Source organism: Periplaneta americana, chromosome 10 (assembly GCF_040183065.1).
Source record: "Periplaneta americana isolate PAMFEO1 chromosome 10, P.americana_PAMFEO1_priV1, whole genome shotgun sequence".
Classification (NCBI taxonomy): domain Eukaryota; kingdom Metazoa; phylum Arthropoda; class Insecta; order Blattodea; family Blattidae; genus Periplaneta; species Periplaneta americana.
The window spans coordinates 50358629-50381291 of record NC_091126.1 but is presented as its reverse complement, the minus strand read 5'-3'; the positions used below and the strand labels follow the sequence as shown (position 1 = coordinate 50381291).

General features: G+C 35.2%; 1 protein-coding gene across 3 annotated transcripts in view; it reads left to right on the top strand.

Annotated features, from left to right (window-relative positions):
• The first annotated feature begins 4322 nt into the window (after positions 1–4322).
• LOC138707663 (ras-like GTP-binding protein Rho1) overlaps positions 4323–22663 on the top strand; it is a 30530-nt gene continuing 12189 nt past the window's right edge. Inside the window, exons 1-2 of one of the 3 annotated variants that reach the window (XM_069837393.1) lie at positions 4323–4572; positions 16592–16752. In XM_069837393.1, the coding sequence (XP_069693494.1) occupies positions 16597–16752 (156 nt within the window). In that variant the 5' untranslated portion in view covers positions 4323–4572; positions 16592–16596. Of the gene's footprint in view, positions 4821–5061; positions 5084–16591; positions 16753–22663 lie in introns of those variants that run through there. The other 2 variants (XM_069837392.1, XM_069837394.1) reach the window with 2 other exon arrangements.

Below are 22663 nucleotides of genomic sequence, written 5' to 3'. Positions count from 1 at the left end.
TCAAATATATATGTAGTTTGTAAGTACTCTATTGCTTGGAGTAGCGGTCAGCATACCAATTTGCGACAATTTATTTAGTTGAAGTTTTTTTTTTCCTTCGAGTTAATTCTGGGTAACTTTTGGTGTTTGGTCTTCTGGCTCATTTCGCCGGAAATCTCCATTTCTTTAGTAAAGTCTGGTAGCTGCCAGATCATCAATACGATCTGGCAGATCAGGGGACCTTGACATCTATTGTAAGTGCGTCTTAAAAATTGGTGTTTTCATCTTTGATAAAATTCGTATGGCGTGTTTTGTGCCAACCATATTCGAGTGCTGCTGTGGAGCAAGTGTTTTCATCCATTATCGTAAACTAAAACAAGAAACAGACTTGGAACACAAACAATCAATGGTTTCCTTCATACAAAACGACTTATGACACAAGAAGATACCGGTAGCAATTCGTTTGTGTTCGATAGATCCTTGACAAATAGAGTGAGAGTGGATCTGTATGACAACGAGGACAATTAATAAAAGTAACAACAATGGAACCACAGTCTAGTATATACAGTCACGAAGCTCAATACGTAGTAAATATGCATCCATAGATAGTTGCTAACCACTAGGATCGCTAAAGCGCTTTCAGAATAAGAAGGCATATAAGGCGGAGCTAGTTCAGGCCGGTCTATCTCGACTAGCCAGTAACAGTGAAACGGTGTTGCCCAGTTAAATCGTCGCGAAGTCTCGCTGAAGCGTCGCGTATTAATTTCTTTCTTACGCGCACAATATTTATGGCTAAGAATGAATTTTAATCTGTGCCATTCGATAGAGCTACGCATTCTGAACTCGACAGTACAAGATTGGCAATTATATGTCAACTGGTTCGCGTGTTATCGCTTTAAGACTAAACAGAAATATCCAACCTACAATATACAGCATATTTTGCTCTGAAGTCCCTCTCTGTAAACGAAGATAGATAATGTTTATTTTCAAATTCAGATGTGGGTTGTTTTCTCTTGTGTACTGTGTAACTTACCGTAACAATGTCTCTATAATATCGCCTCATTACAGACAATGCGAAATAGTACCGGCACAGTCTATTGTTCCTAGCACCCTCACAACTCAAGCTTCGTGACTGTATATACTAGACTGTGCTGGAACATCCTACGTATACTGTATGTACTGGACGTCATGAACTTCTATTGGTGAGTGTTTAAGAACAAATGTTTTTATACAAGTCAGTGGTTACATTCAGTTCCGAGATTTAAGCATTTTATGTGAATCGACAAATATTTCCCAAGTTTGTTTATGGAAAAACGATACGCATTACAATTCCAAAATCTACATTATTCTCCTTCATTTTTTGGTTCCCATCTCCTTCTTTCGCTTCAACAAGTTTGGCAACGAATGCACAACGATTTGTCCCAAGCAAAATACTACCAGTAACTTTCGTCCCAATTTTTTTGTCCCAGAGATGCTTAGTCCCTCTTTTTTGTGTCCAATTTTTTTAGTCCGAAATGTTTGTATGTCCCAAGCTGAAGTTAAGCTAATTTGTATATTTTATGAAATTCTGATTAAAAAAAAAACAAAAATTACAAATGATTTAAAAGTGTACTATCTTCATTTAATTCAAATACATATATCAGAATAAATGTCCTGAAACAGCATGTCCCAAAGCGCGTAAGTACTACGTAATTTCACCATTATCCTTATACCGGTACCCATTATAACGATTTACAACTCTTTGCACCTCACGATCTACGTCTATGTGAATTTTTCTTCTCTTTCTTGAAGATCCACACAGAAGTTCTCTAGCCACTACAGATGCCTCCTTTTGTAGGCTTTCGTAATGTCACCGAAGTTATATTGATATAAGAGGTAAGGCAGTTGAAGGTGCTTAAACGAAGTGGGAAGGGAAGTACAGTACGTCAGCTCTCGTTTAGGCTAACCCATTTAAATACCTAATTTCAACTATGGGTTGTAATATTTGCCAATAACAATCCAGTGTGATAGAGAAAGTCGAAGAAGAAATATTTGTATTTCGTTTACAAATATAGATGTTGAAAAGTAAAGAATCACAGAGAGACAAGGAAAGCGTATGTGCTAAAGAAGACTGCTAAAAGTATTTTCAAATGCAGATGCTTTAGGTTCATTTAGCGTTCAAAACATGTATTCATTGTTGCGTATAGAAAAAAATTAATTAGGCGTGTATAAATTTTCTGCATGGGTATAAGCAAGATTCGAGTTCATTGTTATTCTAAAGTCGTACTTTTTCGTTTATTACCTCGGTATGTGAATAGATCTCCACCTATTAATATGCAAGTTTAAAGTCAACAGTCCGAAAACTGGTTGGAATCTCATAGGTGACACCAATAAGGCATCCCTCATGAGACAAATAAGACAGAAGATAATGGGGTAGAGTGGCCAGTTTCTTTCCCCCTACCTATTGATAATTCTTACGCACATAATTAGGCGATATGACTAATTTCATGGAAATAATGGTAAAGTAGGTATCGGTATGCTTAAATTACAATACACGGTAATACCTAGACACTACCCATACCTATGCAAGTGATACCATTACGTACTTTCATGCGGAAATGCATACAGACAATCGCATATTCGAAGAAATAGAAGAGAAATAGGGTAAACGGAATTCTACCATAGCCTATTAAATTTTGAAACAAACAGGTACTTTTACAGTATAAATCATTAAAATAACCATTTTTTTTTACAATAATGACCTCAACGAGTTTGGACATGAACTCGAAGTGAATAGATGATGTGAGAAACAGTTTAATATTAGATGTTTAGTGAAAAACAGTATTAATATTCCAAGTATTATTGCTTTGCATATTGTGGCGGCTGGCCGGAACACTCTGGCCGCGTCGGGGAGTTTCGCGAGCGTCTGGGAGAGAGGGAGGCGCGGGGGAGCGGAACTCGGGCTTCGGCGGGCGCAAAGGCGCGGCGCGGAGCAGAGGGGAAAGAACTGCGGTCCCGGCGCGGAGTTGGCGACGGAAGTAAGGAAACGTCTGGAGACCGATTGTTGCGGGTTCAGAGACTTCGCGACGCAGAAGATTCGAGAACGTGTGATTTAATAAATAAAAGGGCGAGTGAGTCAGTTGTGAGTTAGTTTGGTCAGTAGCGAGAGAGAGAGCCAGCTTTGGGCAGCGAGCGAGGTGGACCTGAGTTCGAGTTAGTCTTCGGAAGTCAGTCTACACGAAGTCTTCGAGCGAGCAAGGAAGCCAGCCTTCGAGACCGGAGTTCGACGTGAGGAGGACCGCAACTGTGGCAGCGACCAGGCGAGGATCTGAGTTCAACGTGCAGTGAACTTGAGTGGGTCCATAACTGTGGCAGGGTCCAGACGAGGATCTGAGTTCGACGTGCAGTGAACTTGAATGTGTCTGTGACTGTGGCAGTATCCAGGCGAGTGCAACGTATCCGGAGGCTTAGGTTCGAAGTGCGGGGAACCACATCCGGAAGGCGTGGGTTTGATGTGTAGTGAACTGTATCTGGAAGGCTTGGGTTCAACGTACAGTGAACTTGAGTGACTAAGCTAGAAGAACTAGCCAAGGCGAACGAACTATGAACTGAGAACTGACAGTTTTGTTCTGTACATAGTGCTTTGTGAACCTTAGTTGAAATTAGGAGTACATTGTTGTTCTTCTCAATAATACACGTGAATTGTCATTGTCGTTCGGTGGAGTACAATAACGACTACTGTGTTGCTGTGTACAGTGGAAATACCCATTGTTGACGGGTGTGTGGTCAAAGTTAGAAATAAAAACCACATTGTTGTTGAATTAAAAGTTACAATATTATGGGGCCTTCTAGATTTTTATTATTTGCTCATATTTTTTTGGTAATTTTAGTTCTCAAGAGGAGAAACAATGACGCATTATGACGCAAGAATGATTTTTATAATATTGACATTACCTATTCATTTGTTATATTATTATAACAGTAAGTATAGCTAATATACGTAATAAACGTCTAATATTGCAGTTGCAGGACTGAAATGCATGGATTAAATACACGACTTTACGATGGCAAATATATTTGTAAACATGCACTCTGGTGGTGAAATATAATAATTATTTGTCGGCTCATAAATGCTATCCAACCGAACATGCGGCAAATATGACAAACCTAAACACTTTTTCGAAGACATACAAGTGTATATTCATATAATTATTTGTTTATATTTACTATGTCGACTACAAGCATGACAGAACATTATTTTTGATGGTAGTAAATGTTTTTACTATGTAATTCCTTAAATTTCTATATCATATTTTCGAGTGGACACCCCTTTCTTTGCGTTTTGATTTTTCTACTACATTTATCTGGAGTTCGGAGCGTTTAGTAGCGTTCTGAGCGGGTTCCTTAGAAATGTTTTCAGTAATGTAATACATCGTTCAATGTATAATTTTGTATATCATTAAGAAATTTCTTCTCTGTATATCGCCGAGATTTAGAGGATAATATTCAATTGACAGCCTGTTTGTAACGAACGCAGATAAATACTGTCCATGTTGCTCCGAGCTCCGGGAGCATAGCTAAAATTTTAAGAACGGCAGCCGTAGAAAAGTGAAGGTTAGTTGAGTGATCGACAGTAATACTTCTTGAGAAATACTGCTTTGTACTGTGGGAATATTGTTTCTGGTGTTATACCGGATTGTATGTTTGAATGTATTAGTTTTGTGAAATGTCGCATATTGTAGTTTGTAGAAGTTCTTAACAGAAGTACATAAATTTCACAATCTTGTGAGATCATTGAGGTGTGGTCCACAGAACACTTCAGCCATCTTCTGGAAGAACCTAACCGCTAAGTGTTCTAAAAGGTAAACTATTTGATGTTGTTAGTACGATTTATTATAGTTAATTTGAAAACGAACATTGTACGAGGAGGAGAACATTAGAAATATTACCAATTTATTTCTTCATTTTCAAATTAATATTTTTGGAGAGTGAACTACGATTTATGATATTAAGATTCTTGTGTTTCATTTGTCAGATTCCATTAAACGTAAGAAAACGTAATTTTATAAGAAATTGTAAGTGTGGAATAGCAACTGTGTACGGCAACTGGAATATTGAAAGAAAGGTTGGAAATTATAGTTGTATTTAATCCTTTCATAGTGTGTTTACAGTTTTCTTTCTAAGTGAAATGCTAGTCTATCCATTTCAGATTTGTAGTAACTTATTGCCAGCAAAACGTTGGTATCAATTTTGATGAAATTTGTATATTTCGCGGATAGGTAAATCAGTCTTGCAGTCTCAAAGAAACAAAATTGTAAAATTTAGACGCACCGTCCTAGTGTTGAGCTTCAGACAGAAATGGCCTATTTGTTATAGAGGTTAACATGTATGTTTTTAGTAATTTGTACTGAGCCGTTAAAAGAGGTTAACATGCGTGTTTTTAGTAATTTGCACTGAGTCTTCAAAAGCCAAATTGTTATTGTTTTAATCGTATTTAAGCAACATTTTACACCATAGGACTCTTACATTGTGAACAAAGTGACCGATTAACGAAACAATATTTTATCTGGATTCTTACTCTTTCTGCACTATTGAGAGTTATATTCGGCTCTGCAGTAGATGCATGAAGATGAATTGACCTATATAATACAATCATTAACGTTTCTTGAATCAATAGATATGTTGTAATTATTTCACTTACTAAATTGTTTATAACCTAAATAATAGGCCTACATTGAAATGTATACTGGTAACTGTACAAGTCTTCTCTTTGTAGCTTGAGTATAATTTTGTTCTAATAGATGGAGAAATATTTAAATCACGACATATCTATTCATATCTATTGCTTATAGTTTTTCCTTTATAACTTACTTCCAGAAACGTTTTTTTTTTTTACTTTGACCTGATTGATAAGAAACGAATATTTCTATAGCCGTGTATAACAGTAGTAGTTTAATTTTACTATAAACTTAAATATGTTTTTATTACGCGGTTTTTTGTTGTTATGAAATTCATGTTTCACCCATTCGGCGACATAATATAGCATATTATTTAATATATTTGTAGTGATAATGAAATCAATAAAGGGAAACTGTTGAAAACTTCGAAAATGAAAACATTGAAAGCGTTAGTTGAAAGAAAAAAATATTCAAACCAGTAAGAAAGATATTGAGAATAGGACGCATGTTTATATGACATTTTTTCGATTAATACATACACCTAAACTGGGCTCTAACCTTAGAGAAATGCCACTGCCCCTCTTGGGAAGCACACCTGTTTTTTCATGCGATACACGAAATATGCTTAGTGTATGATCTAAATTTTTTTTTTGCTTTTGTCGTAAAACACACATTTACACAAATTTTAGATTTTCTCATTTCTAGCGCAAATACATTAGTTAAATCTACATTTATACACACACACACACACACTCGTTATCACTTTTACACTTTTTACACACACAGTTCACATCACTGTGCTCATTATAGACTGATTGGCCACAATTGTCACAGCTTTGATTTTGTTTATGACTTTTTTCATACGGGAAAATATGACACCTTCCTTTAGTGCTCTCCTGTGGCTGGAGGGCAGTTGATGGAGTAGGCCTACCAGCTCTTGGGATGAAAGGAGCAGTGGTCATTACGCTTTTTATGAAGTCCTACTCTAGATCATCTTTCAATTTGAGGTTGGATGAGACTTTCAGCAACAACTACAAGGAACAACCTCGTATTGTTGTGTTTTCCAAGGTTCCACGAAGGATGAAGGTTCATCCACACAACAAATGCAGCAACTCCACATATATCTAAAAGATGAATGAAAAATGCAAATGGCCAGCGATTTGTGCGTCTCTTGCACGCATAGGCATGCACTAACTGATTGTGTTATCACCTCCTTTTGTGCTATTATAGTGAAAAATAATTTGTGGTTTCATTTTTTTCTTCTTCCGAAATGGTTTGTGTGTGATGTATTGTAGAAAGAAGAACAAATGCCTTATTTGGTTTTGGTACATATGAAACCAATGTTACATTTTTTTGTAAACCTGAAGATGGAGGAACACTCTGGCTGTCTTTTATTTGGCTGAAACTCAGAAGGGATGAATCTTTTGTTTTTGCATACTGTTCCAACTAAGGTGAGACCATTACTGAGGAGATTCTCAGCGAGTTCTTTGTCAGTAAAGTAGTTATTGCAAGTTACATTTCTGTTTTTTGTTCTTTGATAGGATTCTGTAAGTGTTTCTACAACTCTTCGACCTACTCCAGAGTGTGCCTTTACACATTTTTTAAAATTCGAATTCACCTTTTCCCAGACATCTCTGATTGGGGCAAACTTATCCTTCTCACGGCGAATGGATCTTGTTTTGTCATCGAAGCGAATAAACACTAGCAAAGATTTGAATCTCTTGAGACCCATGGTGGCTCTAAATACTGGAATGTGATACAATCTGCTTCACAGAATGTCATAATTAGTGTAATTTGCTTTGATGTGTCCTGCGGTTATTAGTAGACCGAAAAATGCCCGCAATTCAGTGTCATTACAACACTTCCATGGATGTGCAACATTTCTTTCTAAATATGCTCTCTTGATTAGTGTATCTAACAATGTCACTTATAACTGAATCAGTGTAAAGATTGACGGCATAAGTAAGGTCTTCAATACATTTTCCAGGTGGAAGAGTGACTTTATTTATGGACCCTTTGATAATATTGTGAGCCCTAGCTCTGCCTGTCGGAAAAGACTGAGAGTTCCACATGTTGCCATCTTTACCAAAGAAATTAGCAGTTTGAACGAATGCTTTCCCAACCATATCCTAGTTCTAGACGGTCGACACTAACCTCTTGTGAATCACATTGGTGATAACTGCTTTCCTCATTGGTAGATAGATCCTCATCAACAGGGATTTCAGGATCAGATTTGCAGTTATCAGCATTATCTTCTGGTTCGTAGCTAGAATCATCTTTTCCCAAGTCAGGATTCTCTAAGCAAATCCTGAATGGATTCTTTACACAAGTACTTACGTTGGGCCTGTCAAACAAAATATTTGACCTAATTACTACTCCATGCATACTATTCAGTATTACAGCATAACTAAGATGCATTCAAATATATTGTAACATCCAAACAATGTACCTTTGTTTCTTTGGCTTTTTCATAATAATTACTCCCTTATAAAATAATGTAAATGTGGGAGATTTTCACTCTTTCTATTATAAACTACACTGTATTATGTCTAGCACAACTTCACACTGACATTTATATTTATTATAATGCATAATTGGTCTGTTATTTCAAAACTGTCATTGTTGTTGAGGTTCGGAAATAATTTGCTAACATTCCATTGTCACATTATCACTGAATGGCTTAAAAGAGTGAAACTTCGTTACGAAGTAAGAAAAACCAATACAATACACTATGGTTGAATAGATCCTGCTTGCCCAGTTAAGACTTTAAAGAAGTAATAGTGTTGTAGAACATGTATGTAAAATACATTATTTTCCTTCTCCCTAAATATAAAAAACACAGAAATTAAAGTCATGAAATTTGAAGTAGGTAGAAACTATAGCTTTAATTTTATTCACAACAATAGGAGTGCCGGACCCAGGTTGCCCAGAGAAGGGTTAAGAGCAAGATAACCAAGCCAACACTGGAGGAGGAAGAACTGAATATTTGCGAACATAATAAGTGACTGACCACAGATGATCAGTGTTCATCATCATATTTTATATTATCTACTAGATGATTCGGCTGTGTAATACGAAAATAATCGTAATCCTCCTTTGACATCAAATGTCTTTCAGTGAAAGTCTGCAAGAGCGGCCTGAATAAAGCTTATTTTAAAATTAGGGCACCTCGTCTATTTAATTCTATATACTTTTCCCCAGTTTTGTCTTTGCTTTACAGCTTATTTTGAATGTATTTCAATTATTGAAACTTACGTATTGTTTTGTTATTTCAAAGTTATTAGTAGGCATAATTTATGCATAAATATTGTCACAATATGCATATATCTAGAGTGCCAAAATAAAAGAAGCATTGACAATAGCAGTGCATAATTGATTAATTATTGAAACTTTGCCAAATCATAAACAGTCGTTGAAAGGCTACTGATTTTAATTCTGCATCATGCTGTATCCTATTCAGTCATCTGCTTGGATGTAGTATGCATTGCAGTACAAAGGAATGAGTTTTTGTGCTTATTTTGAAGTAAGTGTATTGCACTTACTTGTAGGAACAAGTTTGTAGGCAGAAAATTATCTTTCAGTGTTTGAAGTAATAGGATAGCATTTAAGTACGTGGTCTCATCAGTTAGCTCCAACTCTGATACAGTTTAAAATTGCGTGGCATTATTTATTTCCTACGTTTAAGTTATTAACATTATATGTGGACATTCCGGGGTTCGATCCCAGGTGGTGACAGGATTTTTTCTCGTTGCCAAACTTTCAGAACGGCCCCGAGGTTCACTCAGCCTCCTATAAAATTGAGTACCGGGTCTTTCCCGGGGGTAAAAGGCGGTCAGAGCGTGGTGCCGACCACACCATCTCATTGTAGTGCCGAGGTCACGGAAAGCATGGGGCTCTACCTCCATGCCCCCCAAGTGCCTTCATGGCATGTTACGGGGATACCTTTTTACTTTTTTTATGTGGACATTAACACTAAAATACAATCCTCTATCTTATGCCCACAATTATGTCACAGCAGCTATTAGATTGTAACATTGGGAGACAGTCTTGAAATGAAATACACTGAGCAAGAATTGTGATAAAGTACCATAAAAAAAAAAAAAAAAGGATATTGAGTCCCACTCAAATCTACCGTGGCTTTTGACTTGGGGTGAATGTATCAAGCGACAATCAGATGATAGTGCCATGAGTTCAAGTGTGGTAGAGAATCGTGTGAAGACCAATATGTGCCAGTGACTATAACTGTGCAGTAAATTTTTGTTAGAATCCACGATCTCGTGATGGAGACTGATGAGTGCATATGGGGAAAATTGTAGAAGAAACCTTTTGGTACAGAGCAAGAGACTAAAGAATCAGCATTGAAGAAAATAACGGCAAGATGGGTGCCAAGAATGTTAACTCTCACGTAAAAGCAGTCTCAAGTTGTAAGTCATTATCTGCTAACAACGTACAGAAGAAACAAACAGGATTTCATTGACATGTTTGTAAGCATAGATGAAACCTGGGTTGAATATTGTGCCTAGAAGACTGAACTACGCAGTATGGAGTGGAAGCTCAAAGTTCTTGAACCAGAATATTGAGAAACCTCACATGTCTAGAAAACTAAACTTTTCTCAGGAGATATAAAAAAACATCTCATGTCCTAGATTTGTGCTCATATTTTTTTCTGAATTACGTCATGAATGAATTACTTTAAATATTGAACAATAGAGTCTAACCACATACAAAGTACTTTAATGACTCAAAATGGATAACCTTCTGAAGTTAGGTTACTTGTGTGATATATTTAACTTAATGAGTTAAATTTGTCGATGCAAGATGACTATTTTTCTGTTTTTGATCCTTACAAAAATGTTGACTCTTTAAGAGAAAGATCATTCCAACAGATATAAGAAATGTTGAGTATATTCTTTAACAGTAACCGGGTAGACCAATTGATTGAGCTTTTTAGTGACAGTGGACTAAAATCACTTTTCCATGAAACATTATTTGAAATGGGTGTTCAAAATTTAATTCTTAAGCAGTGATTTCGTTGCCTATCATAGCTCCCCAAATTCATCAATACTCTCGGTGGGTACCGGTCTCATACACTGGCAGAAAATTTCATGAGAAAATTATTTCTCCATGAACACTCAGACCAGCACGCATTCCGTAACACGCATCCTAGGCATGATGCCTTAGACCATGCTGCTATGGCATGGGATGAAGATTTAGAATCACCTTTTTCAAAATTACTTCTAATTTCTGAAGGGTTTTTTTTTTTTTTTTTTTTTTTTTTTTTTCGTATAATCACTTTAGTAGTCTTTACTTTGATGAATAATAAATTTAATTTTTGAAGCGGTTAGGGAGAAGTCCCATGAAGCTTTGCCATGGCTTTCAAACTGGGGAAAAATGCATAACTATATTTTGGTTTTTGGTTTTGAAATTTGCTTTTGGATTACTGTAATGGTGGACCACTTGAACCTATTCCAACTGTAATATATTTTTTTTGCTAAAAAGTCTTCACTCTTGTCCTCACTATTTTCATCATCATGTTCATTTTCTTCCTGTATTTCAGAATTCGATTTGTGAGCACTCTCATGTGCAAAAGGCATTCTTGTCGACTTCATCAATGTTATAGTTGCTTTCCTCTTCTAGCCACTTGTTTACAGTTGCATGACACTCTGGATCGCTGCCAACAACAACAGTTTCAGAGCAATCTGTCATTTTCTGAATTGTGAAGCAACTGATGTCCTGATGCCACATAGACCCTAGTCTATGTTTAATCTTAATTATAGACATTTATTGTTGCGATAATAATACAGCTTGTACAATTACTCATGATATGCCAAATAGAAGGTAGATAGAGCAGCAAGGTTCTCTAAATAAAAATATAGAGAGTACATTATTTATGAAATTAACATGGATCTGTATGACCACAAGTTAAGAGTTAAAAGTTATTTTGTGAAATATCCTTAAGATAATAATCCGTGGCACTACAGCCCACAAAGGGCCAAGACCAACCAGCCGGCTGCTGGCCTCACGGCCACATTCTTAAGCAGAGGTGGACGATCATCCAACCAGAATGGAGGTATCGTATGGTTAGCACAATGAGCCCTCCAGCCTTTATAGCTGGTTTGCGTAACCGGATTTCGCTACCTGTCGTAGCTCCCCAAGTGCATCACGATGCTGGGTGGGCACCAGTCCCATACACTGGCCGAAATTTCATGAGAAAATTTCTTCCCCCATGAGGACTTGAACCAGCGTGCATTCTGTAATGCGAGTCCTAGGCAGGATGCCTTAGACCACGATGCGGGATGAAATATCCTTAAGAGCTTCATAATAAGTCTACTAGTACTGCTATCTATAGCATATTCAATGAAAATTTGTCTACTCTTGATAATGGTAAGCCTTTTGTTGGAATTTTTTGTGATTTTAGCAGAGCTTTTGACTGTGTGAATCAACCTTCTTCTTGCTAAGCTTGAAAGATAATGGTATTCGTGAGGTAGTACTAAAATGGTTTGTTTCTTATCTTGAAAACTGATATCAATTGATGATACTTCTGTTATTATTTAAGATGGAAATGAACTGGACTTAGAGACAACCTGTCTTGGAAACCCCACTGTATAGGTTTAATTTCTAAGCTTAACAGTAACTTATTTGTTATCAAATTCGTATTTTGAGGACTGTAATTGATCATGACGTTTTAAAGTCTTTTTATTTTGCACAAGTTGAATCAAGGCTTTCATATGGCATTTGTTTTTGGGTATCTGGAACCATGTTGAATGACATTTTTATGGCTCAGAAGTGTATTGTCAGGTGCAAAGCAGGTATTGATAGTAGAACTTCTTGTAGGTAATATTTTTTACGTTATAATATTCTTACTGTTTATGATATATATTTATAATGTATTGCAATTAATTTATTCAAATCTTTCTTTCAACATCATACAATACTCACAATAAAAATAATTTAAATATTCCGGTACATCACCTTACAAAATAATATTAGCGGAACTTACATGGTTTTTGGTGTTAAAATTTACGATAGCTTGCCTGAGGATATTAAATATACAAATAATACTCTTAAATTCAGGAAGTATATTAAAAAGAAATTAATAGAATTGTGTCCCAACAGTCTAGAGCAGGCCTGCACAAACAGCGCTCAACGAGCGGGAGAGCTGAGTTTACCACTCGCCGAAACGGAGAGGAAGATACGTCAGAATGACATAGACTTGCTATGGGTAGAGGAGAGGGAAACGACCACTCAGTTATCTAGTGGAGTGCAGTGTGTAGGCCTATTTTCAGTAACTGTTCACGTTGCTTACCTACTGCTACAGTACAGTATGGAGGAAACTAAAAGGCGGAACATAACATTTAACGATTTACTGCTCGAACTTATTGATCTTCAATGTGACTTAAGGGCTAAAGATCGTTTGAATAATACTACTAGCCTGGTTGAGTTTTACAAGACTAAACTTTAGCAATAATATCCACGACTACACAAGCTGGCTGTGAAAATGATTGCTATGTTTTGCTCAACATTTATATTTGTGAGGAACTGTTTTCTATAATCAACTTTAATAAAGGCAGACATCGAACATCTGTAACTGATGTTTCATTACGATCAATAGGCTACTGTTCCTTTGAGCTGTCAACAGCATAAAACCTCGTTTTGATGTACTGATAAATAAAAATATAACAAAATGATATTGTACATTTAAGTAGTTATGGAATTTCTATTATTTCAGTAAAATAAATATTTCTTTATTAATTAATAATAGTCGAAAATAGTTTTGCAAACACTGAACGGGAATTCATTTCTTAAGCACTCGTAATAGTACTTCCTTTTGTGTACATTTTGTACGAGATCCACCCCTTCTTCCAGTCCACCCTTATACAGAGTGCAGCTAATATCTGCATTCCGCTCATGAGCTGTGAGCCGGCTCGGAGAGTGCAAACCTTGTGCAGGGCTGGTCTAGAGGATGCACTTGTGGGACTTTGAACGCTTGCCTAATGTATCTTTTATTTGACTTCATTGTAATTTTAATGTATTTAAATGTATTTTATTGATAATGTCTATGCATTTTTATGCCTTTGGCAATAAAGTTTATCTGTCTTATCTGTATGTGAGGAGGAATATAATCAGTGAAGAAATTTGATATATTTTTACTGTGTAATCAGTGTATCAAACTTTAAAATTAATTTATCTCAAAATCATGTTTTTTGACTTAACTCTCTTCACCCGCCCACATTGTTTTATGCGAATTTGCTAAGTACATAAATCCTACCTCAATGGACCAATTTATAGATGAAATCTGATATCTACTATTTTGGAATTATAAAAGATATTCAATGGAGAAGAAGTGATGTCTCATATATGTACATTTATGTAAATTTGCAGGTGAATCAAACTGTTTCAAAAATTAATTTTTCTCGAAATATACAAACTTTTTATATATGTTTCTGCTTTGCAAGATCTTCTACCCGAGGACAAAATATTAGTTAACTGTCCAATTTTGTGAACATAGGCCTAACTACTAATAAAATTTAATAATTTTCATCTGCTGCTGAACTACAGTTCATCACGATCAGAATACAAGTGAATTGTGCAACAATTATATAGTTCAAATAATTAATGTAACAATTTTAGTAATAAAATTAGATATGTAAAACTAAATATTAATGTAGTTAAACTAAATGGTCATTTTTGTAGATATGAGGTATCACTTCTTAGCCATCAACGCTGGTGTATGCAATCCAGAAAAAAAGTGTGAATATAGTTTTTAACATTTGGGTGCATAGTAAATGATTTCATTTTTTGTGCGTCTTGAATGATAGTTAAAGTTAAAAAAATATATATACATAAATCTTTGCAACTTTTAGAAGAATTCACATAAAACTTATAACAAAAAATTATTATGGCGTTGATTTTTAGGCTAGTTGTAATTTTGTTTTCTCTTACATTCTTGACATCATACCTTATTCTTTTTTATGAAAATGAGAATGGAGAGATAAATTAAAATCAAATTATTTTCAAGTGAATACAATTTTAACGAGTTTGTTATATGAACTTGTTACCTGATTTGTTTAGTCTAGTGAAATTTCTCTTACGATAATTGAAGTTGCGATTAAAGACCTAATAGTATTTTATTTCTTCAAGTGTATTAGGTGTCAATAGCTTGTATGTGTAAAAAATGCTATACCTTACCCAAAATTTACAATGTAACAAGATGGTAGTCATTTAACATCCCCTTTTATATGTATTGTATAACAATGAAAATTAACCACTGAGAAATCAACTGCACTTAGCATGCAGCAATACCAAGCAATTGTGAAGGCTGCAAAATGTTTATAAATTATTCTCTTACAATCCGTACATTTTGCGGCCACATTTTAATAGTATTTAATTTGTAATTATTGCTATTGTGGGTGGAGATCATTTATGTATTTAACTACACACTGTTAAATTTTGGATATTTTTTTTTAACTGAATGCTAAACTCTTCACATTCATTTTCCTCATCCTCCTCTACCTTTGCAACGTGCATTCCCCCCCCCCCCCCATTTTTGTGAAAAATTACAATTACAGTAGAACCTCTATTATCCGTGGTAATGAAGGGGGTGAGCTGAATGGTTAATCGAAAAAATCGGATAATCCGTACCATAGAAGACTTTCATAAATTAAGTGTTGCATAATGCTATGTAATTTTCTCCATGTTCTTATGTTTTAACACATTAGGTAGTGGATCAGAAGTTTTAAGTATAATGGAAAGAGTGGGTGAAGAAAGAATAATGCTGAAACTGATTAGGAAGAGAAAAATGAATTGGCTGGGTCACTGACTGAGAAGAAACTGCCTATTAAAGGATTCACTGGGAGGAATGGTGAACGGGAGAAGATTTCGGGGCAGAAGAAGATATCAAATAATAGATGGCATTAAGATATGTGGATCATATGCGAAGACTAAGATGAAGGCAGAAAATAGGAAAGACTGGAGAATGCTGGGTTTACAGTGACAGAACACTATGAATGAATGTCAATGACGGGTTTCTAAGGGTCAAGGAAACTTCCTGTGATGGATTTCTGTGAAAAGATAGGAAAACTATAGGTCTCATGTTATAGATTTAAATAATTTATACACTTTATCCTTGTTTTTTTTATTAAATCTCGCACAGTTGTAACTCCAATTTCGTATTCCAATGTGAGATGAATCACAGTTCCTCTTTTCCAAAATCACTCAATTATATTCACTTCTCTTCGATACTCAGCACAACATATTGTATTCTTTTTGCACTTCTGGAAGACATTTTGCAGAGAAATTAAACAGGTCACTCGAACAGTAGGTCATAATGTGTAAGGACAAAGGCTTGTAATATCACTCTCTATAAAAAGAAAATACGTACTAATGTATTGTGCAGTACTCGATATTTTTTCTGCAACAAAAAAGGAGAGAATGACATACGGATAATCCAACAATCGGTTAATAGGGTGACGGATAATCGGGGTTCTGCTGTATAAATTTCTTTAAAAAGAGTATTTTTTCTGTAGGTATTTCATAATCCAGTAAGTTGGTGCATGATAATATTTGTCACATAATGGAGAAAAAACACACACACAAAGCCATTAAGATAATGAAGCTATAAAAGTCTGCTACTTTTAAGCTATCAAACTGCAAATTACATTCCTTTGTAAGGTATAGAAGAATAAATAAAGACTATATTGATATCTTTAACTTATCAAAATGCCAATTACATTCCTTTGTAAGCTAGAGAAGAATTAAGGATTTAGACTTCATATAGAGACGAAATTTCACTGCATGTGTTGGAGTTTGTTGATTCATGATGCACAGACACTTCAAATCAATGCCGTCCCTCATCCAGCATGCCAGTAATGTTGAATTATGTAGAATTGCTGTGCTGGAGTGTCTGTGCATGTTACATTATTGCTTATTGTGTAAAATTGTTCTTCTTTTTTTAGAATACATGGCTGCTATAAGAAAGAAACTGGTCATTGTCGGAGATGGTGCCTGTGGTAAAACTTGCCTGCTCATTGTTTTCAGTAAGGATCAGTTTCCAGAAGTTTACGTTCCTACAGTTTTTGAAAATTATGTAGCTGACATAGAAGTCGATGGAAAACAGGTAAATAGAGTTCACTATTTTAATAAGCTTAATAATTTGAACTTATTCATTAGCGTGTATTAAGATGAACTTGTGAAGTTGAAAGCCAATAGTAGAGGTATTAACTATTATGTGCTGGGCTTACTAACCGAATATACGAGATTTGTTCCACAATTTTGTTTATTAATTTCCTTAATAAAGAATAAAAATATATTTATTCGTGTTTTACCTATTTTAATTGACTAATTTATTTCTCCAGTATATTGTATTACGATGTTCTGTAATGATGTCAAAAAATATACGTTTACCATGCAAGTAATACAAATTTCAGTGCCTGAATGATTGCATCGAATATTTTTAATCCAGGGGCACGTGTTTTGTACCTTTGTAAGACCTTTAATTTTTTTCCCCACTGTGTAAACAATAGGTCATAAATATGTTTAACACTAAAATTGGTTTTCTGTATTTATGAGATTATTATTATTATTATTATTATTATTATTATTATTATTATTATTATTATTATTATTATTATTATTATTTTAGAGATAGGCTAAATTGACGTTCTACATTACTGTGCATGCAATTTATTAGTAATAATTTTCTTTTTATAGAAGTATGTCTCCAATTATTGGAAACCTTTTAGATAAAACTTTGCTCTTAAAGATTTATGCACGAATAAATTTGAAGGAAACAACACTTGCATTTTATGGAAAATTTCCTACTTGCTGCAGAGGTTAGGTTGCCTGACTATGAAGCAAAAGGTCCCAGTTTCTATTCCTGCATTTACATACCCTATAGGGTCTGGATCAGAATAATTGGGGAGCCATAATAGGAGGTGAACTGTAGTTACAGTGAAACTGATTAATAACACATGTGAGACTAAGCAGCTCGAATCATGCAGCATCTCTTTATCTGGTAGCAATCCTGCCCTCTCATCCAGCTGTGGTGTCATGGAATTCAGTTCAGTGCAATTTAATTGTAATGGCAAGAGAGGAAGTAACTATCTTAAAGGCCCTGTCCAGTTCAAAAACATAAAGTTACATTATTAATTATTAAGAAAGTTGACACTGAGAGAATAGCAACGCAAAAAACCGCTATTTTGTATGATGACTGGAAGACTGTTTATTTGACTCTGTAATATGGCCTGCTGGAGGCAATGATGTGGCAGCTGTCTCTGGTCCAATGGAAGAGATTACATACAGTGGTGCAACAACAAATGCTACGCAGTCTTAAATTAAACAGCTATATTTGTCACAGCTAATTTTAATCAATATTTCCAAGGTGATGGCAGGAATTAAACCATACCAGTTCGAACCCTAGAAGGAACGTTGCGTAGAAGTGCCAGAAGTTAGTTTATTTGAGAACAGAAACAATAACACAGAGTGGTGTAATTGTGGTGAGTCAACAGGAGAAGAGTGTTATTGTTGCGAAAGTGTTAGCATAAATAATATCAAAGTCAGTGCAGAGTGTGTAACTTTTCACGATTCTTTTGAAAACGTTGTTCTAAATATAGATATGCTAAATACAGCTAGACATTTACTGATGGTTAGGGTAGAATCTGAGTATGATAAAAGTGAACTGAGAAAAGAGGAAAACTGAATCTTTCGCTGTGTGACTTATAGACAGTTTGTATATTGGATTAATTCATGGGAATCTTTAGGAAAGAAAAATAGACGTGTTATACCTTCCTGTGTTGTGAGTAAAATAAGAGAATGGTTTCCAGAAACTGATGGCAACTATATACATTTTCAAGCAGCTGCAAAGAGAGTCATTGAATATTTCGACTGAAGTAATGAGTAAGTAGATTTGTTAAATTATTTAGAGATATTGTGAACTTTACCATTATTGATGATGAATCACAGCTCCTGAAACCTTTTTTGCCCCCACACTCTCCTAATTCCAGGACTGATATAAGTTTTTACCAATCTGTAATATGTATCCTGTCCCAAAGTTTATCGTTTGACAAAAACATTTGAAAAGTGAAAACTCCATACCATTTACATACATGGATGAAGCTAATCTCACACACATTGAAGATTGTCTATTCAAGTTTTCCTTTGAATACCACACATTTATGATCAGTTTACCACATTTCATACAAAAACAAAAAGAAACAGGAGACATTCCCACATTACAAAAAACATTTTAATTTTCACTCCTTCACTTTCGGCAAACACGTCGCTTTCCATTTTTTCTTTGGTTCCACCACTGTCACTGTCCTATAATGCAAATGATTTATTCTGGATTGTCGCTCTTTCATTAGAGTTCTCATTTGTTCAAAATCTCTATATATTTCACGTCCCATGTCACACTTTACACCACTTTGACAAGTTGGTGCAAGGTTGTGTTTCTTTGTTGTTTGAATCTTCTTCTTTTTGATATTCGTCTATCTGAATACCCCTTACGAAATTTTCGTAACTAACTTCACAACACTGAAAACTGGTACTTGCTTCCAATTCCATTATTGCTTCGCATACTATTTTCTTTTTCTTATATAAGCACTGTCTTCTTTCTTCCTTTTTAACCCAGATAAAGCTGAATTATTTTTTGTTAAAAAAAATACGATTTTTTTGTATGAATTATTTAATTGTAGTAATTGATTTAGGCCTAACATAGCAAAGCTGTTTTTATGTATTTTATCCTCATAGTATCCGAGATTTTCAGTGACATCAGTCATATCAGCATAAAAAAAACATGACATAAATCGTTTTAGCACTAACATATATAAATAGTTTAACTTAGCAATACATCAGATTAACACAAAATTATAATATCATTCACACACAATGAGAGTGTTGTAATTTTCAAGAATGTTCATGGTGTATGTAAGAATACATTTTACATGTACACCAACATCACACTTCATACAGCTTGTTGTTGTTTTTGTGTGACACTGCCTGCATCGAGTTTGTTTTTCTTGAGATACCACAAAATGATTATTTCCGTCAAACCTTGAATCTTTTTGCTCAGTCTTAGATGGTCTACGTCTTGACTGTACATGTCGAGCATTGGATTTGAGAACAGATAAGACAAGACGTCTGTGAAATGCAAGATGATCGAGTTTTTCGTTGGAGTTTATCTTGTATAGCTGCCACGCATTCTGTTCTGCTACATCAGTGCAGTGGATCAACAGACTAAAGTACCATTTCTTGCTCCTAATAGATGTTTCGTACGGACATGTTGATCCACCCATATTTTTGTTGTAGTGATAGATGATACTGGGCTGTTTCGCGGACATTTTCTTCTTCAAATTTCTAGAATATATTGAAACTGTGTGCACTGGGTTCACGGAAATTGAATTGGAAGCAATAGTTACAATGCTGCTATCATTCTATTTTGTGACAACAATGTTCTCATTCTTTTCTACTTTATACTCATATGTTCTATGTGCTGTTTTCTTCATTTTCTTTGATTCCTGCAAAGAACACTTTGATGTACGCATTTCTCTAATTGTTCCCGTACCCTATATGCCCCTTCTATGTAACTCTGAAAGTAGTGGTACTGAAGTGAAAAGGTTACCAAAGAATAAGTGTTAGGATAATGCACCAGGTTTGTTACTGCATCTGCATATTGAAGAGTCACGCTAGCATCCAAAACCAGATTCTTGTTCTCTCCTGAGACACTAGTTGCAGCTCCTTGGTATGAATTTATCCACAATATATATCAATCTTTAATAGCCCCTGTCCATGTTTTATATCCATACTACCTTATAAGCTTTCCCCAGATAAATTGTTTGCATCCATGTTTCCCGAAATAAAGTACCATTGCTTCATCTACAGAAAGATTTTCCTTATGGGGAGCATATTCCTGAAAGTATTTGTTCAGATGATGAAATAAGAGCCGTACTTTAGCAAATTTATTAGCTGCAACAATTTCATCATTATTGCATGAGTGGAAATTAGCCATTACAAATTTGAATCTATTGCGAGGCACTGCATTCACAACGACTAGTGGGTTATGGGTATCCAAGCTGTTTTCCCAATACATTTGGTGCCTAGGTAGATTTCATTGATGATGTTGCCAATAGTGAAATAAATATTTTCATTTCACTATTGGCAACATCGTCAATGAAATTCTTCTGTGCTGTGTAATGGTTAGTAAATTTAACCAGCATATCAATAATATAATCATCAAATAATTGTGATTGAGAAAAGTTTGTTGAGGTTCCGAGTTTAGTGGGAAAAATATCAGTATTTCCCTACTGTATGTCACCTTCTTCCCACTTGAAATTTATTATTCTTTCTCTTCATCTGTATATTGGTTGCTGAATCACTAGTATTTCTACTCCCATTCTCACCATTGCCTTTACTATATTCATCACCCACCAATATGACTTCCGTTATCATAATCATCCATTCCCTCTTCTTGTGTGTTGAGGGTTACTTCCGTCTCAGCTTGCAACTGACTACCAGGCATATTGTCAATTGTAGAGTTCTTTTCATCACCAGAATCCTCATCAGTTACATTACCACACAATTGAGGGCTTTGCCGGAAGAAAGGTGGATAGACCTATACGCCCTTCTTCGGGAAAACGGTTTAAAATGTAGTGAATAATTATAGTAGCGAAATTTTGTTTTGATTATACTGTACATACCTGCAGGACAGGGCTTCGTACTTGTATAATATTTTATTCAGGTGCGTTTTAAAATCTTAGATTGCATGTATCTCAATTCGCCATAATGAAGTATACGCCCTTTTTCCGGCAAACCCCTCAATTTGTTGGTGGTAAAATGGGGATGGAAATGTTATTGCACTTAGGTATATAGCAACTTGGTCGTTCTGAATCATTTGTAAGCCTTCATTTAGTGAAAACCCCCTATAATAAAATGAGTACTATCAGTCTCACGAAATGTTCCCTCTTATGACCCACGTACTACTTGTAGTACGCCTAACTTTACTATGATATGGCATAACCCTAAATCAAAAATTGAATCTAATTATGAATTTTATATACAAAAAACATCATACGAGTATGCCCTATCAATATCAAAAGCATTATATCTATAGCATGTGATATATACCGACTTTGAGAACAACACTTTCTGCTCCACAGCCGTGACTCACACAAATATGTTCACAACAGTGACTATGACAGACTGAATATAAGAACAAAACTTGGAGGCAATTTGTAACACATAAGGATTATGGTATCATGGTTGCCAACTATGAAAATCTTACACAACAAAGTTAAAAAAATAAAACGTTCTGTATCCTATATATAGGACGTCAGTCTTATCTGGTTTTTTTAATGACGTATCTAATAACTCTTTCTGTCCCCTTAAATGCAGAGAAGGAATAACATTGTTTTAAAATTCTGCTTTCTTTAGTTTGAAGTAAACTGTGTTTTAAGAGGCAAGATAGTTCTTAGTCGTCTTCAGTGAAATGAACAGAGCATGCAAGTGAATAATTGCTTGGAAAGAAGTCTTTGGGATTGGTTCTTTTAAGCCATGCATTATACCATTCCGGAGAATTTTCTCTATTCGAAAGTTTATGAAAACTTACATTACTCTTCCGATGATTTTCAGAACGATTAAAACAACCAAAAACACAGCAAATCGTCATAATTATATCAACAGAGAATATACAGACAGCATGCATTAGCAAGCGATAACTTTATCAATATGCTAAATGAATAAAAACATACAATTTTCTAAAGTTCTGGTCATTAGATTCAGAATTCCATGCCCTACAGACTATGGATGCAATTATATTTTCCATAACTTCAAACTGTTCCATTAAATGAGGCACTCAGTGCAACAGCCCCAACCCACAAAATTTGCATATTGAGTTTATTACTTTGAAGTGCTCATATTGTTCTCTTCAAAGTGTAAATCGGCCTAATCATCATTCTCAGTTTTTCCATGAGATTTCAGGAAAAGTTTCGTTTCTGTATCGCATTTCGCGCACTATTTCAAAGAGGTAAATTGGA